At 37.7% G+C, this 14,917-nt stretch overlaps 1 protein-coding gene across 1 annotated transcript in view; it reads left to right on the top strand.

Annotated features, from left to right (window-relative positions):
* The window catches only part of PRKCA (protein kinase C alpha), a 502,485-nt gene that overhangs the window by 391,525 nt on the left and 96,043 nt on the right, over positions 1–14,917 (top strand). The window contains exons 6-8 of the mRNA XM_021000935.2: positions 12,541–12,697; positions 13,316–13,450; positions 13,721–13,817. Of these exons, the coding sequence (XP_020856594.1) occupies positions 12,541–12,697; positions 13,316–13,450; positions 13,721–13,817 (389 nt within the window). The remainder of the gene's footprint in view (positions 1–12,540; positions 12,698–13,315; positions 13,451–13,720; positions 13,818–14,917) is intronic.

Genomic DNA, 14,917 nt, shown 5'->3' with positions numbered 1-14,917 from the left:
CTCCCTCTCTTCTCTCTTTCTCTCTCCCTCTCCCTCTTCCAGGCCTGCGCCCTTGGCAAATGTGTTTGTGCTTATGCCTCAGGTGAGTGGAATCTGTTGAGAGAGCTGTGCTACAATCTCTAGATATTAAAATTCGTAAGGTTTTACCTTATCCAAGGATTCTGTGTTCTTGTCTTGTGGATTTAGCTTTAATTACTAGACAATAATTCCTTTTTAAGGAGATTGAGGATTGAATAAGTTTGCATAAAGTGGCTAATCTACCATTTTGCTTCATTCTGGCAAGAATGTATTCTTATAACAAAAAGAAAGGAAGAAAGAAAAAAAGGAGGCTATTAAAACTGACTTTGGCAGGGTTTGAAATTATGATTATTAAGTTTATAGCTTAGTAAACAAAGGAGAGGTAGCACATTGAGCTGGAAGAGACCTTAGATTTCATCTTATCTAAACCATTTATCTTATTCTATTTTATTTATTTTATACTATCATGCATCTAGTCATCTAGATTTTCAGCCTCAGTCATTCTCATCTCTTTTTTTCCACTCACTCTACTATCTAACCAGTTTCCAAGTCTTGTCAGTTCTATCTCTATAATGTTTCTTACATCTGACTCTGGTTTTCAGAATCTCATTACTATTTGCCTAGATTATTGTAGTAATCCGTAGCTGGACTTCCTGTCTCTAGCCTTTCCTCTCTTCAATTTATCTTCACCTCACCTCCTGTACCAGAGACCATGCCTTGAAGGCCTTAACCCTTTTTTCTCTGGAACCGCCATCCTGGGGTCTCACTGATCTAGTTGGTGAGTGCCGTATTTGGCCCCCAGCATCTAGACAGGCTCTAACCATGGTTCTCTTTACTTCTTACCAGATATCTTGCTGTTGCTCTCCTCAGCTATCTCATCTCCAGCTTTCTTGTTGTGGAAACGCTGGGGAAAGGGTGTGTAATCTGGTCCCCTTCACTCCCCATCTCTGAACTTTCAACAAACAAAAATAACCTTCCCTGGCCACTAGTCTTGTGTATGTGTTGTCTAGCTTGAGGACAGGGACTCTCTTCACTCCTTTGTTTCCTATCACTTAATATTTGGCAGAATAGCTTTGAAAGCTACATGTATAATTTATTATATATTTAAAATGTAAAGCTAAATAGAGATCATAAAAATTGACAGTTTCATGTGCAAAATTCTCTTTCTGTTATACTTTGTATATGGATATGTTAATTTTATTTCATGTTTGTTAAATTCAGAATGAATACTTTAAAAAGAAACAGTGGTTGGCATATAGGAAGCATTTAATCAATGTCTTCTCATATTCACTTGCCAAATTGATATTACTAAAGCATAAGAATGCTAAACTAAGGTCAGACCATGTCACTTCCCTTCTCATGAAGTTTTAGTGATTCTCTCCTTATTGCCTCTAGTATAAAATTTATGTCTTTGAGATGGCTCTTGGTTCTTATGTATTTGTATCACATCTCTATATATATAGCTTGAATGTCAAACTTTTGTTGGCTAAAGTTCCTAGAAAGATTTTAACTGATTTTATTCATGCAGATCTTTTCAATTTTATGTAATCAAAATTGTCCATTTTTCTGCTTTAATACTCTCTATCCCTTGTTTGGCCAAAACTCTTCCCATCCATAATTATGAAATTATCTTTCCTTGTTTCTATAATTTGTTTATGATGAGACTTTTATATCTACTTCACTTATCCATTCGGATGAATGTGTGGAACATATTGTGGCATATGGTATGAGATGTTGGTTAAAACCAATTTTTTGCCAGACTCTTTTCAGTTTTCCCAGCAGTTTTTGTTGAGTAGCTTGTCCTTCTCTCAGGACTTGAGATCTTTGGCTTTATTAAATACATGCTAGTTTAGTATGTGTGTTTGCATCTGAGTCTTGTATTTCTAATTTACCCTGAAGATCAACTTTCCAATTTTTTATTAGTATGAAGTAGTTTTGATGATTATGGTTTAGTGGTATAATATAGAGGTTTGGTCCTGCTAGGCACCCTTTCTTTATACTTTTTCCCCCATTATTTCCCTGGAGATTCTTTCACTTTATTCCTCCAGGTGAACTTTATTATATTTGCTAGTACTATAAAATAAGCCTTTGGTATTTCAGGTGTTGTGCTATTGAATAAATAAATGTATTTAGATAGGACTGTCATTTTCTTCTGGTGGCATGTCCCCACCTTGAGCATTTAACATATTTTTCAATTATTTAGGTACATCTTTATTTCTGTAATGAGTGTTTTTTCATTGTCATCATATAATTCTTATGTGTATCTTGGTATGTAGTCTCCCAAATATTTACATATGATGTAGCTATTTTTTATGGACTTTCTCTTTCTATTTCTTCCCAGGTTTTGTTAACATAATAATTCACATACAATATTGTTATTTCCCGCTACTTTTTTGAAGTCATTTCAGTTTTTTTAGTTGATTTAGTAGGTTTCTAAAAGTTGAGCACAATCACCTTGAAAACAGTGTTTTGCTTTGGGGGTTTTTTTTGGCCTATATTGAAAATGCAGTTCAGTAAAGGTAACCTGAGGCATATTTTCTCCAAGCATGATAACAGTTTATTAGCAGAGCATGAACCTGTTAATAAAGTGGGTCAAATGGATTCCTCAGGCTACCTCAAAAGACCCAGAGGAGGAGGCACAGGTTCTTTTGATAAGCATAGAACAAAGAACAGGACAGGGTAGGTGAGGCAAATAATACAATTGGTTATAGGGTTGGGAGCATCATGGAAATAAAGACAACATAATTGGTTACATTAAGAAGAGGGCCAACACTCACGTGGGGCCAGCAACTACCCCTTCCTATCTTAGAAGAATGTTTGATTTATTAGATCCTTCTGCATCCTGAGGCTATTGATGATGGACCAAGGATAGTAGACTCCCTGGCTCCTAGGAGGGAGTTAAGACCCTTTTTAATTGGTTGAGGATGGACAGTGTGATTTGTGGAAATATACCAGGTCATCTTGTTGGCCTTCAAAGATAGCAAGTAGATGTCACAGTTTTGCAGGGGCTGAAGTTATAAGGGACAAGTTTTCTTGACATAAAGTAATTCGCAGGTGGTGTTGAGGTAACAGTTCTCTTTGAATTAAAATGTTTTATGAGAGCACTGAATTTCTAAACTTAGTGCAGAGTTTTTCTTTAATTAAAAATGATGAATAGGAAAACTAAACTCTTGCATCTAATGAGAGAGGAAGACTGGACTTTTGAACTCACGAGCTTCTTCACTTAAAGACAGAGAAAAGGGTTTAGGTTGTTAGATAAACTGTATAATAGAGTTATAGAATGAATTCAGATATAAAATAACAAATCAGTTGTTTGATTTTCTCACCTATGGTTAGTCACTCAGTTTCTTTTTCTTGCCTAAGTTCTATAACCACCATTCCTAGAACTGTAATTACAGCACTGCCCATTCTTTCTTCACCAAGCCCAGACCCCATTCACTGATTTTTACCCTTTCTGTTTTTCCTTTTCATCCTCTCTTTAAAATCCACCTTTTAAACTTGAATTTTGTTTTGCTTGCCCCTCATCAATATCTACTCTCCCTCTTAAAATCTACTCTCTCCTTTCTCTTCCTCTGCCTGTTTGCCTGTTTGCCTGTTGAGTTAAGCTATTTTCCTTTCAAGTCTTTCCTCCATAGCTTTCACTTCACTTATAATCTCATGCTTCGTTTCCTCCAGGTACTCTTGTAGTCATTATGTAGTCCATTTTTATCTCTGAGTCTCTGCTTGTAGTTCTCATGGTATTATTCTCTTTTGGGTTTACCTCTTGGGCATCTCTTAACCTGTAATATTTCCTCGTAGTAGTCTGTGACTTCTTCTGTTTAATCATATCTCCATCCTCAGTTCCTGGTTCAAAACTTTATGGAAGGACCAAGCTCTGGCCCCTCCTAAACTTTTGAATGGGGTACTAAGGCCTGGTTTGTTCCTCACCTTGATTTCCTGGAATCTTGCCCTATTGTCTTACACCTTCCCTGGTGTGTCTGAGCTCAGAATACCAGCAAGTTTCATGGCTCCCTGGATAGTCTGTATTCAGAGTACTGTGGTCTTCCAGGCCTTTTGGAGCATCTCATGTTGGAGTGCTATAGATGTTTGGCCCCCTACAACCTTCCTGTCCAAACACACCAGGCTTTCCACTGCCATCATCTCTTTCTTAGGTACAGGATGATACAGGCCTCTGCATGCTCCTCGAGCATCTCTAGGCAGGCAGAGTTTTGGTTTGGTTATCTGTGCTCAATGGTTTCCTGATGTGACTTCTGAAAGAAGTCCTTGTTTAGATGAAGACAGTGTTTCTCTTTGAATTTTTCTTATCATCACTTGATCTGCTGCCCTTTTAAAATATTTGCTGGCATATATGTGGGAGAGTTGGGCTCTGCTGTGAACTTTCAAAGCACCATCTTATCCACAAGTTCCTAGAGGAGGTATTTTTTTTTATGAGTTTGTGCTTTACCCTCTGTAATTCTACTCTTATTTCAACAACAACATGAAAACAAATTCCTTCTTGATGCTTCATTGGACTCTGGCCAAGTCTTCTATGCCTTTTTTCCCCCCTTTGGCACAGCTTTTCTAAAGTTTCCCTATTTATTAGACAAGGATGTAAAAATTTTGTTGTTCTTTTATAGAGTTAAGCTCAGCAGAAATATCTCATTTTAACAGATTTTTTTTTATCATTTTATGATACCAAGTATAAAGAAGAAAAACATAGTCAAACTGGGACCTTATTTCAGGAAATAAGTGTAGGTCTCATTAGATGATACTATGTCATTGATAATGACTGCTAATAGGCCAGCTCTCTTTCCACAACACCATGACTTTATCTACCCATCTGTATATTACAGTAAAAAACAAACAAGCAAAAAAACTGAACTTAAGAAACATTTATTAAGCATCTGCTATATGTAAGGGGCTAGAAATACAGAGGAAAAAATTAAATAGTCCCTGACTTCAAAGACCTTACATTCTACTGGAGGAAGGAAGGTTTTATAACTCATGCAGAGATAAGTAAATACAAAATAATTACAAGTTAATTTCAAGAGGGACAGAGCAGAGGGCCTCATGTTGGAGGTGGCTCCCGAGAAGTGCTTTGAACAGAGTTAGGGATTCCAAGGGGTGAAAGTGAGAAGGGCAGTGCGTTCCGTACTTGAGAGGATAGACTGTCAATGGTACGAACAACTAAAGATGAACTGTCATTCATGGAGAATTGCTAATGGGCCGGGTTGACTGTAACATACTGGAGAGTAACATGGAAGGGGAGCAATGTAGAATCAGCCTGGAAAGGTAGGTATAAAGGAGTACTATTAGATACGGCTACAAAGATATGCTGGTTCCATATTATGGAGGACGCCAAATGGCTAGCTATTAAGTTGGAACTTTTGTGCTGTGAAGTGGGCAAGGTAAGTCGTATTATTCCCATTGCACAAATGAGAAGATTGAGCCACCAGAAAGACTAAAGAATCTGCCTAGATTTATGAAGCTAGTCAGTAGCAGAGCTGGGAATCAAACTAGAGCTTCAGTGGCTTCATTTACTGGTGGTATTCCCTGTGTCTGTTCTTGGAATGTCATTCATCAAAGCCCAACTCAAATGTTATCTCAACTAAGAAACCCTTATGTCTCATCCCTGTCCCTTGGCCTCCATTTATAGCCACACTTTGACTTGGATCTCAGATAGTATTTTATTTTCCCACTCTCTGATGTACTTATGAAACAATATGTGTCTTGTCCTTCTACTATATTATACTCGCTTGATAAGAATAGAGACTGTGCCTTGCCTAATTATTCTATTTCCCTTAGCACCTAGCATAGTTCTCTCTAGCAGTAAATGCTTATCAAATTAGTCCTGGTTCTGCCTCCTGGGCAGAATAAATCTAATCCTTTTGATTAAGCCTAAATCTTCCTTCTCTTTCTAGCACCATCACCATCACAATTATGCTATCTAGATGGAATTGGGAAAAGTTCGGAGCTAGAATCACTCTAAGTATGGACCACCTGAGGATTGATTGAATGTAATCTGTCCATATGTATACTGTTTCCAAAGCAATCACATAAAGTCTGGTTAGCTGGAAAGGCAATCTTTTTAAGAATCCAAAATTATATATTAGGTTATCAAAGAAACAGTGGTAAATCATAGATGAAATAGTGGAAAACGTTGAGAATGCAAATTAAGGCCAAGTGTCTACTGGTAATCCTGGAGTGCTTCATCGATACTTCAATAAGTCAATAACAAGTAGCGCTTATTAAGCACCTATCATATGCCATGCCTTGTGCTATAAAATGGAGATGCCAAAACAAAAATGAAACAGTCCTCATCCTTCAAAGTTTATGTTCAATTAGGGGAGAGATGTGTACACATATAAGCAATGCAGAACAAATAAGAGAATTCTGAAAGATACAGCAGTAGCTAGGGGTATTAGGAAAGACCTAAGGTAGCGAAGGTAGAACTTGTGCTGAGCTTTGAATGAAAACTAGGGATTCATAGAGGAGAGGTAGAAGAGGGAGGGCATTCTAAGCCAAGGGGAGAGTCTGTGCAAAGGCAGAGAGGTAAGGGATGAAATAGGATATTTGATAAACAACAAGAAACCAGTTTAGGTGGACAAAGGAGTTCATGAAGGGAATTAATGTGTAATAAGGCAAGAAAGAAGGATTGGAGACATCTTGTGAAAGGCTAGAGATACCAAACAGAGGAGCTCATATTTGATCTGAGAGGTAATAAGGAGCCATTGGAGGCTAGTGAACAAAGGAGTGACATGGCCATACCTATGCTTTAGGAAAACCACTTTGCTAGCTGTATGGATAATAGATTGGAAAGAGAAGAGGTGTGAAGCAAGACAATGCTGTTGAAGTAGTCCAGGTAAGAGGAGATGCGGACTTGAATGAGGTTGGTGGTTCTAAGCAGAAGGGAAGAAAGAGATAGGAGAAATGCTGTGGAGGTAGAATGTGTCAGGACTAGAACCTGATTGGATAACTGGGGTGAGGGAAAGTAAGGAGCCACCTGCTACATGCCTAGCACTGCAATATGTGTTGGGGATGCAGAGACAAAAGCAAAGTAGTTCTTGATCTCTAAGAGTTTACATTCTGTTGGGATGAAACAACATGCAAACAGATAAGTCAACATAATACAACCTAATTGCAGGGGGTTGGGGGAAGGGGAACACCAGCACCTGAGAATAGCAGAAGCCCCTTATAGGAGGTGACACTTGAGCTGTCCCTTCAAAGAAGCCAGGAATTATAAAAATCAAGGGTGAGGAGGGATGACTTGCTGAGCATAAGACAAAGACACAGTGATAGAAGACAGAGTATTGTATGTAGAAAATGGTTAGCTTGGCTGAAATAAAAATTGCATAAGGGGAGGGGCAGACTGGAATCTGTAGATATTCATAAAAAGAAGATGAATTTGGAATCAGAAGATCTAGGTCCAGATCTTGGTCTGGGCTTAGAGTGAAGAAGATCTGAGTTCAAATCTAGCCTCAGACTATCAGTGCGACCTTGAGCAAGTCACTTAACCTCTGTATGCCTCAATTTCTTCAACTGTAAAACAGAACACCTATCTCTCAGAGTTGTTGTCAGGATCAAATGAATTAATCATTAGGAAGTACTCAGCATAGTACCTGGCACAGAGCAGGTACTATATAAATGTCAGTCTTTGTTAATTACTGCTTGCTGCTGCTGCTGCTGCTCCTACTACTACTACTACTACTACTACTACTACTACTACTACTACACTACTACACCACCACCACTAGATTCTACCTGTATAACCTTAGTCAAGTTACTTAAATATCTTTGGGGTGTAGTATCCTTAGCTTTAAAATGAAAGTTTAACAAGGTGATCACTAGGTAGCGTTTATATATCACTTTAAGGCTTGCAAAGTGCTTTACAAATATTATCTCATTTTCCCTTTTCAACAACCCTGGAAGGTAGTTGCTGTTATTATCCCCACCAGGAGACTCAAGCAAGCAGAGGTGAAGTGACTTGCCCAGGGCCACATGGTGAGCAAGTGTCAGAGGCCAGATTAAAACATAGGTCTTGCTGACTCTGGGTCCCGAGCTTGATCTGCTATACCATGTAGATAATCACCAGCTTCCTTTCCTACTCTCAGTCTATGATCTATTGGTATTAGGGGAAATGTACCAACTCTTTGGAGACAAAGTTCTGCTTAACAGACCAGAAGAGGTATGTGGAGTTTCTATGCCCCGCAAAGTTCATGTAGCTCCAGAAGTTGAGCGATATCCTTATTTAGAATAGTAAAATCATGGGATACTAGAGTTAGCAAGGGACCTTAGCAATCATCTATTGTAGCCCCTTCATTTTACAGATGAAGAAAACCAGACTTAGTAAAGAGGAATGGTTTACCCAAATGACTTTCCCAATAAATGGTTTGGATCTATATTTAACAGCAGCAGCAACAGTAATAATGACTCACATTTATGTAGCACTTTGAAGTTTACAAAACATTTTTCTCACTACTCAGTTGGTAGTACAAATATCATGATAAGTATTTTATACATCAAGAAACTGAGGCACACAAAAAAATTATGTAACTTGCCTATGTAACTTAGTTCTACTGCTAGTAAGTTTCTGAACCCAGGCTTTCTGACTTCAAGTTCAGCACTCTCTAGGTTACATTACATTGTTCTCTATACCACTTATGAACACAGGAAGGCACTGGGATTTTGACAACGGTGGAAATCCCTACACAGAGACAAATCTAAACTGGTCTAACTAAGCTTAGTAGATAGGTCCTAGAGCATTGCCTAAGGTACAGAGAGGATTGGGCAACTTGCTTAGGATCATTACAGCTAGTAAGGATCAAGTGGGATGTGAAATTAGGTCTTTCTGACCAGTACAGCACCCCATCCAGGGTACCATGTGTAACCTTTGTTTCATAGTTGCTCTTAGTGACTGAATGATTTGTCTGGTTCATTCTGAGAAGGAGTGAGACTCTGATTTTCTATACCAGTGGTTTCCATAGTGGAGTGTGCGGGAAGAAAATACTAGAACTTTTATTTTAATCTCTGGGAAATGGAAATGTATAGCCAAATTTAAACAAAAGCTTTGCATAATTTCTGGATGGGATTAAAAAATAAGTATCATGATTTAATTTCCTCAACAAGTAATTCATTTCATCCCTTTGGATATCTATATCTTTGTGAAGTATCTTTTTGAGCTGTTAAAACCAAGTATAAAAACAAATTTAAGTTGGAACTAAACCTTTGACTCTCCCTATCATGAAGTGCTAAACCTGGGTTTTAAAAAATAATGAGCCATATTCAAACACATTGCTCTCATTAAAAAATACAGTCATTTTAGTGAGAGCAAAAGGAAAAGGGTTTTTTATGTTAAATAAAATAAAATTATTTTGAAATATTTCATCTTTCATCTTTTTTCTATTTTTGTATGTTTTTATAATACTTGTACTTAATATATTGGTAGAGTGTGTGTGTGTGTGTGTGGTAGGAACAAATACTGGACCAGTGATTTTTTTTTTTAATTATTTTTCCCCAGTTGTACGTAAAGACAATTTTTAATATTTAGGTTTCAAATGGGGGGGTTCTCCCTCCCTCTCTCATTTCCCCCCTTTGCTGAGATAGTAAGTAATTTGATACAGGTTTTACATGTTCAATCATGCAAAACATATTACTGTATTAGTCTTGTTGTAAAAGAAGACACAGACCCAAGGGAAAAAAAAACATGAAAAAAGTAAAGTGAAAAATGGTATGCTTCAATCTGCATTCAGACTCCATCAGTTCTTTTTCTGGAGGTAGAAAATTTTTTTTACCATGATGGACCAGTGATTTCATTGGCACAGAAACTACCAGGTGAGAAAACTCCCTGAACCAGGGCAGTTTGGCTCCTACCCTGTGTTTTGTAGTCTTAGAGCAGACATTCTTAACCTGGGTTCTGTGAACTTGGTGTGTTTTAATGTGTTGATAACTCTATTTCAGTATAATTATTTTCTTTTGTTGTAATCCTATGTATTTTGTTTTATGCATTTAGAAACAGTATTTTGCAAGGAGTTCTGTATAGACTTCATCACATTGTTAAAGAGATCCTGACACACAAAAGGCTAAAAAATCCTGTTTTAGAAGCTTGCCTAAAGCATTAAGGAACTTAGGGACTTGCCCAGAGTTACACACACACACACACACTTACTTTACTGCTAGATGTACAGTTTTTAAAACTTTGGATATCCTCGGTTGATTGGTTTCAATTTATCCTGCATATGTCTTGTATGTACATAATGATTTTTTGCAGCTAGGAGGCACAGTAGCTAGAGTGCCCTACCTGGAGTCAGGAGGATTCACCTTCCAGAGTTCAAATCTGGCCTCAGACACTTTCTAGATGTGTGACCCTGGGCTAGTCACTTTAACCCTGTTTGCCTCAGTTTCCTCATCTGTATAATGAGCTAGAACAGGAAATGACAAACCACTGCAGTATCTTTGCCAAGAAAACCCCAGACAGGGTCATGAAGAGTTGGACATGACTGAAAAATGACTGAATAACAAGTTATTTCCATGTTGTTTCCTCATTTATAATGTGAGGTCCTTGAGAACAGGGACTTTTTTTTTTTTAATATTCCCAATGCTTAGTATAGTTCCCAACACATAGTAAGCACTTAATAATTGTTTACTGACTGACTGACATACTATAGTTGGTGGCATTATGGATAAAGTGCTAGGTCTGGAGTCAGGAAGACCTGAATTCAAATCCAGCCTTAGGCACTCCTTACACATCTGACACTGGGCAAGTCATTTGCCCTCTAAGACTCTATAAAAGCTCTCCATATCACAGAGTGGCAGTACAAACCAAATGATAATATATGTACTGTACTTCACAAACCTGTTGTTGTTACTACTACTGCTATTACCTTTAAGTTCCCTAATAGAACTTGGGTCTTTCATTAACCAATGTGGATTCAAGGAGTTTATTCATTTGCTGAATGGTGCATGGAGCAGTTTTTTTTTTTAAGCTTCTGAATGCCAGCATTAGATTTAATCCATGTGTGTACCCAACTGGCAGATGAATCTTCAGTCTGTGACATCTGAAACCATGAAACTAGAAAGTACAGAATGAACTTTGGTCTTTAAAAGTAAAACACAGTGACGTTGTTTGTTTCCTTAGGAGATTTCAGTTTTTTTAAAAAGTGTGATTTGAGGAAATGTGTTCGTGTTCTGTCATTTGTCTTAAAAAAAAACTGGGTTATAAGTATTTATTGCCACTGATGTCATTATTTTTAAAATATAAGGTAGATTTGGTTCTGAAGAAATGTAGGTTTCTCTGTGTTGGGATTATTAACCCAATCTTTTTATTTAGTTGAATTGAAAGTTTGTAAATATATTTTTGGGTTAAGTAGAGTTATCACTGAGAGAATAATAATAATAATAATTTTATGTAGCACTTTATGTTTTGCAAAGTGTTTTATATATATTTTCTAAGAACAACCCTATGGTGCTAGTAGTACCCATTTTATAAAGGGGTAAAATAAGGTTGATAGAAGTGAAGGACTTGCTCAGAGTCACACAGCTATTAAGTATTTGAAATGAAATTTCATCTTAGCTCTTCGTGACTGAAGTACTTTAAAGTGGTCTAGTACTGTATCCACTATGGCTACCTAGCTGCCTAATCATAATCACTAATCATAATAATAATAATAGCTAACATAAAGGCCTTAAAAGTTTGCTAAGAACTCTCGTTTGATCCTGTGAGGTAGGTGCTATTGTTATCCCTGTTGTTCAGGCGAAGAATCTGAGGCAGAAAAAGGTTAAGTGATTTGCCCATTGTTGGTAAATGTCTTGGGCTGGATTTTAACTCAGACATTCCCAACACCAGGTCTTACACTCTATATCCACTATATCAAACTGCCTAGAGTTATGCTCAGAGGTTCTAGAATTTGGAGAGTCCTTATACTCCTTCAGTATGTAGCAGCCACAGAGCTTATCACCTAATTAACAAAAATAATTATTAAAAATACAAATGTACTACAGGATGACGTGATTCCTCCCCACCCCACTCCACTGTAAGACATCACCTCTAGATGAGTTCCTCCCCAACTCTCTTCCCCAACCAAGCCCACTCCCTGGCAGGAGCCTTGTATTATCTCGGGGTCTCTCCCCTCAAGCTTTTAATTCTGAGATCCAGCCTCTTTCCAAGGTCATTCCCTCATGTCCAACTGTATTTGTCTTTTTTTTTCTAAATATAGATTTGAGAATGTTTTTGTACTTTTTGCCCCTGATTCCATTTTGTGGTACTCAACTCAGAGAGAATTGCTAGTTATAGCTCTCTGGGTAGAGGAAGGGAGATCCTGGATTTGGAGATAGAGAGGGGATAGGAATATCTGGTCTTTACACATCTGTGTGAATGAGCTCTGACTATGGAACTGAGTAGTACTTTTTAAAAGATTCATCGTGTTTGTTGCTCCTAACTTGACATTTCTTCCATTTGGCTTTGATTGCCATCATCAGATGTGTGTATACAATGGCCAGCCTCTTTTATTAACATCTGCTTTTTTTTCCCTTTTTCTTTTTGTATAGTACGAGATGCAAAAAACTTAATCCCTATGGATCCAAATGGACTTTCAGATCCCTATGTGAAGCTGAAACTTATCCCAGACCCTAAGAATGAAAGTAAACAAAAAACCAAGACGATCCGCTCCACACTAAACCCACAGTGGAATGAGTCATTCACATTGTAAGTAGAAACCCCTCATGTTCTTCTCTAGGTAAAAAGAGGTCATTCTTTGCCTCATTTCTTACCTAACCTTAATCAATGAATGGGCATTGCCTCAGTCAAACTGAGACCTGGGAAAGACCTTAACTTAAAAAGGCCAGGGTCTCCTGCTGCATCTGAACCATCTCCAGTCATCCTGATCTATATCTGGCCACTGGACCCAGATGGCTCCAGAGGAGAGAGTGAGGCTGGTGACTTTGCACAGCCCTCCCTAACTTAAATCCAGTTCCCTTGCCTGTTATGCCATCACCTCCTGAGGTTACGGTCCTCTTCAAGAAAGAAGAACAAACAACAACAATAGAAACCTCTTCTCTTCTTCTGTAATAATGTGTCCTTCCTGTATGTATTTATTATAAACCATCCTGATGTTTAGAATATCCCTATGCCTTTCTACCTGTGGCTATCTTCTCAGGTTAGTGGATAAACAGAATGTCACTATTATGTTCTCTAACCTCTAGAAAGAAAAACTATTCCTGAGAAGCTCTGCAGTGAAATTGGGGGTGTCATTGGGACCATTTTCTCCCTGATTCATGCTGAGATGATGAGTGTGTGCTTTTTCCCCCCTCTCATTCTTTCTAGCAAATTAAAACCTACAGATAAAGATAGACGGCTATCTGTCGAGATCTGGGACTGGGATCGAACAACAAGAAATGATTTTATGGGCTCACTTTCATTTGGGGTATCGGAGCTTATGAAAATGCCAGCAAGTGGATGGTAAGACTTCATCTAGTCAAATATATATGCAAATAAGGTTATTTGGCTTAAAGCTTTGCATACATAGAGAATTAGAATAACTCATTTCAAAAGGGTCCAAACAACTCCTCCAAAAGTGACTAGACAGAACTGGCTTGGTTTTGCTATATCTGATTAAGCACTGCCTTTATGAAACAGTTCAATCACTGGTTGAAAAAGAGGTATTGCATAAACTGTTGTTGTTGATTTGAGAATAAGTGAACTTACAGTTTTCTCCCATTTCTTTGAAAGGTATAAGTTGCTTAATCAAGAAGAAGGTGAATACTACAATGTGCCCATTCCAGAAGGAGATGAAGAAGGAAATATGGAACTGAGGCAGAAGTTTGAAGTAAGAATGAGAAGGAAATAGCTTTAGTTACCCTTCCTCTGACTAAGCGAACACTTCAGATGGTTAATCTGTACTTACCAATGCTCAAAAATGTTCATTAGCTATTTTCTTTAAAGCATAAATGCTATATTATTAAACCAGCAATATAAAATGCTTCTAGTGCTTAGCTCGCAGTCAGGAAGACGTGAATTTAAATCCTGCCTCTGATACTTAGTAACTGTGATTATAGACTAGTCGCTTTGCCCTTGTATACCTCGGGGAACTGCCTAGGACCTACCTAGTAATTCATGAATAAGTCACAATCTTTACTGGCAAAGGGAATTCTCATAATCAGAGTTCTTCATGTTCACAAAATCACATTTCCTTCTTCTAAGAGTATATTTCTTTGCATGTTCTATTCTTCACTGTCATTAGTCATTTGAGCAATGAAAACATAAAATCTTCTGTAATAGACCAAGCTGAAAGAAGAATTAATTGTCTTGGGCATATTGAAAAAGGCAACTAGATGTCACCATAGTGCACAGAGCACTGGGTCTGGAGTCAGGAAGACTTCTGAGTTCAAATCTGGCCTCAGACATTTACTACCTGTATGACCATAGGCAAGCCACTTCACCCTGTTTGCCTCAGTTTTCTCACCTGTAAAATGAGCTGGAGAAGGAAATGGCAAACCATTCCAATATCTTTTCCAAGAAAACCTCAGATGGATTCACAAAGAGTTGGACACAACTAAAATGACTGAACAACAACAATATACAAAAAAGCTTAAGTATTCAGATTTTATAAGGAAGTAGTTGTTCTCTACTATAAGAGTAAAGAAGTACTTTGGGCTTCTAATCTTGAGAAAAACTACAAAACATAATTGGTATGTGACTATTCTAATGGAGGCCCTTCTAAGCAGATATCAGTGCTCTAGGACAGACCCTCGTTTGTGCCTACCAAGTCAGTCTTTAAGCAAAACACAGCTTCCGTTGAATTCTCATTTCACTTCGTTCAGTAAATTCATTTTAATTTCCAACCTCATTTCAAATGTCTATTAATCTATTTTATTCCTTCCTTCTATTTCCTTATCAAACTTTTTTTTTTGGTGGGGAATTGGAGCT

This window comes from Phascolarctos cinereus, unplaced genomic scaffold (genome assembly GCF_003287225.1).
Source record: "Phascolarctos cinereus isolate Bilbo 61053 unplaced genomic scaffold, phaCin_HiC Scaffold_5;HRSCAF=322, whole genome shotgun sequence".
Lineage (NCBI taxonomy): Eukaryota > Metazoa > Chordata > Mammalia > Diprotodontia > Phascolarctidae > Phascolarctos > Phascolarctos cinereus.
The sequence above is the reverse complement of the archived record's forward strand: the minus strand, read 5'-3'. Positions and strand labels throughout refer to the sequence as shown.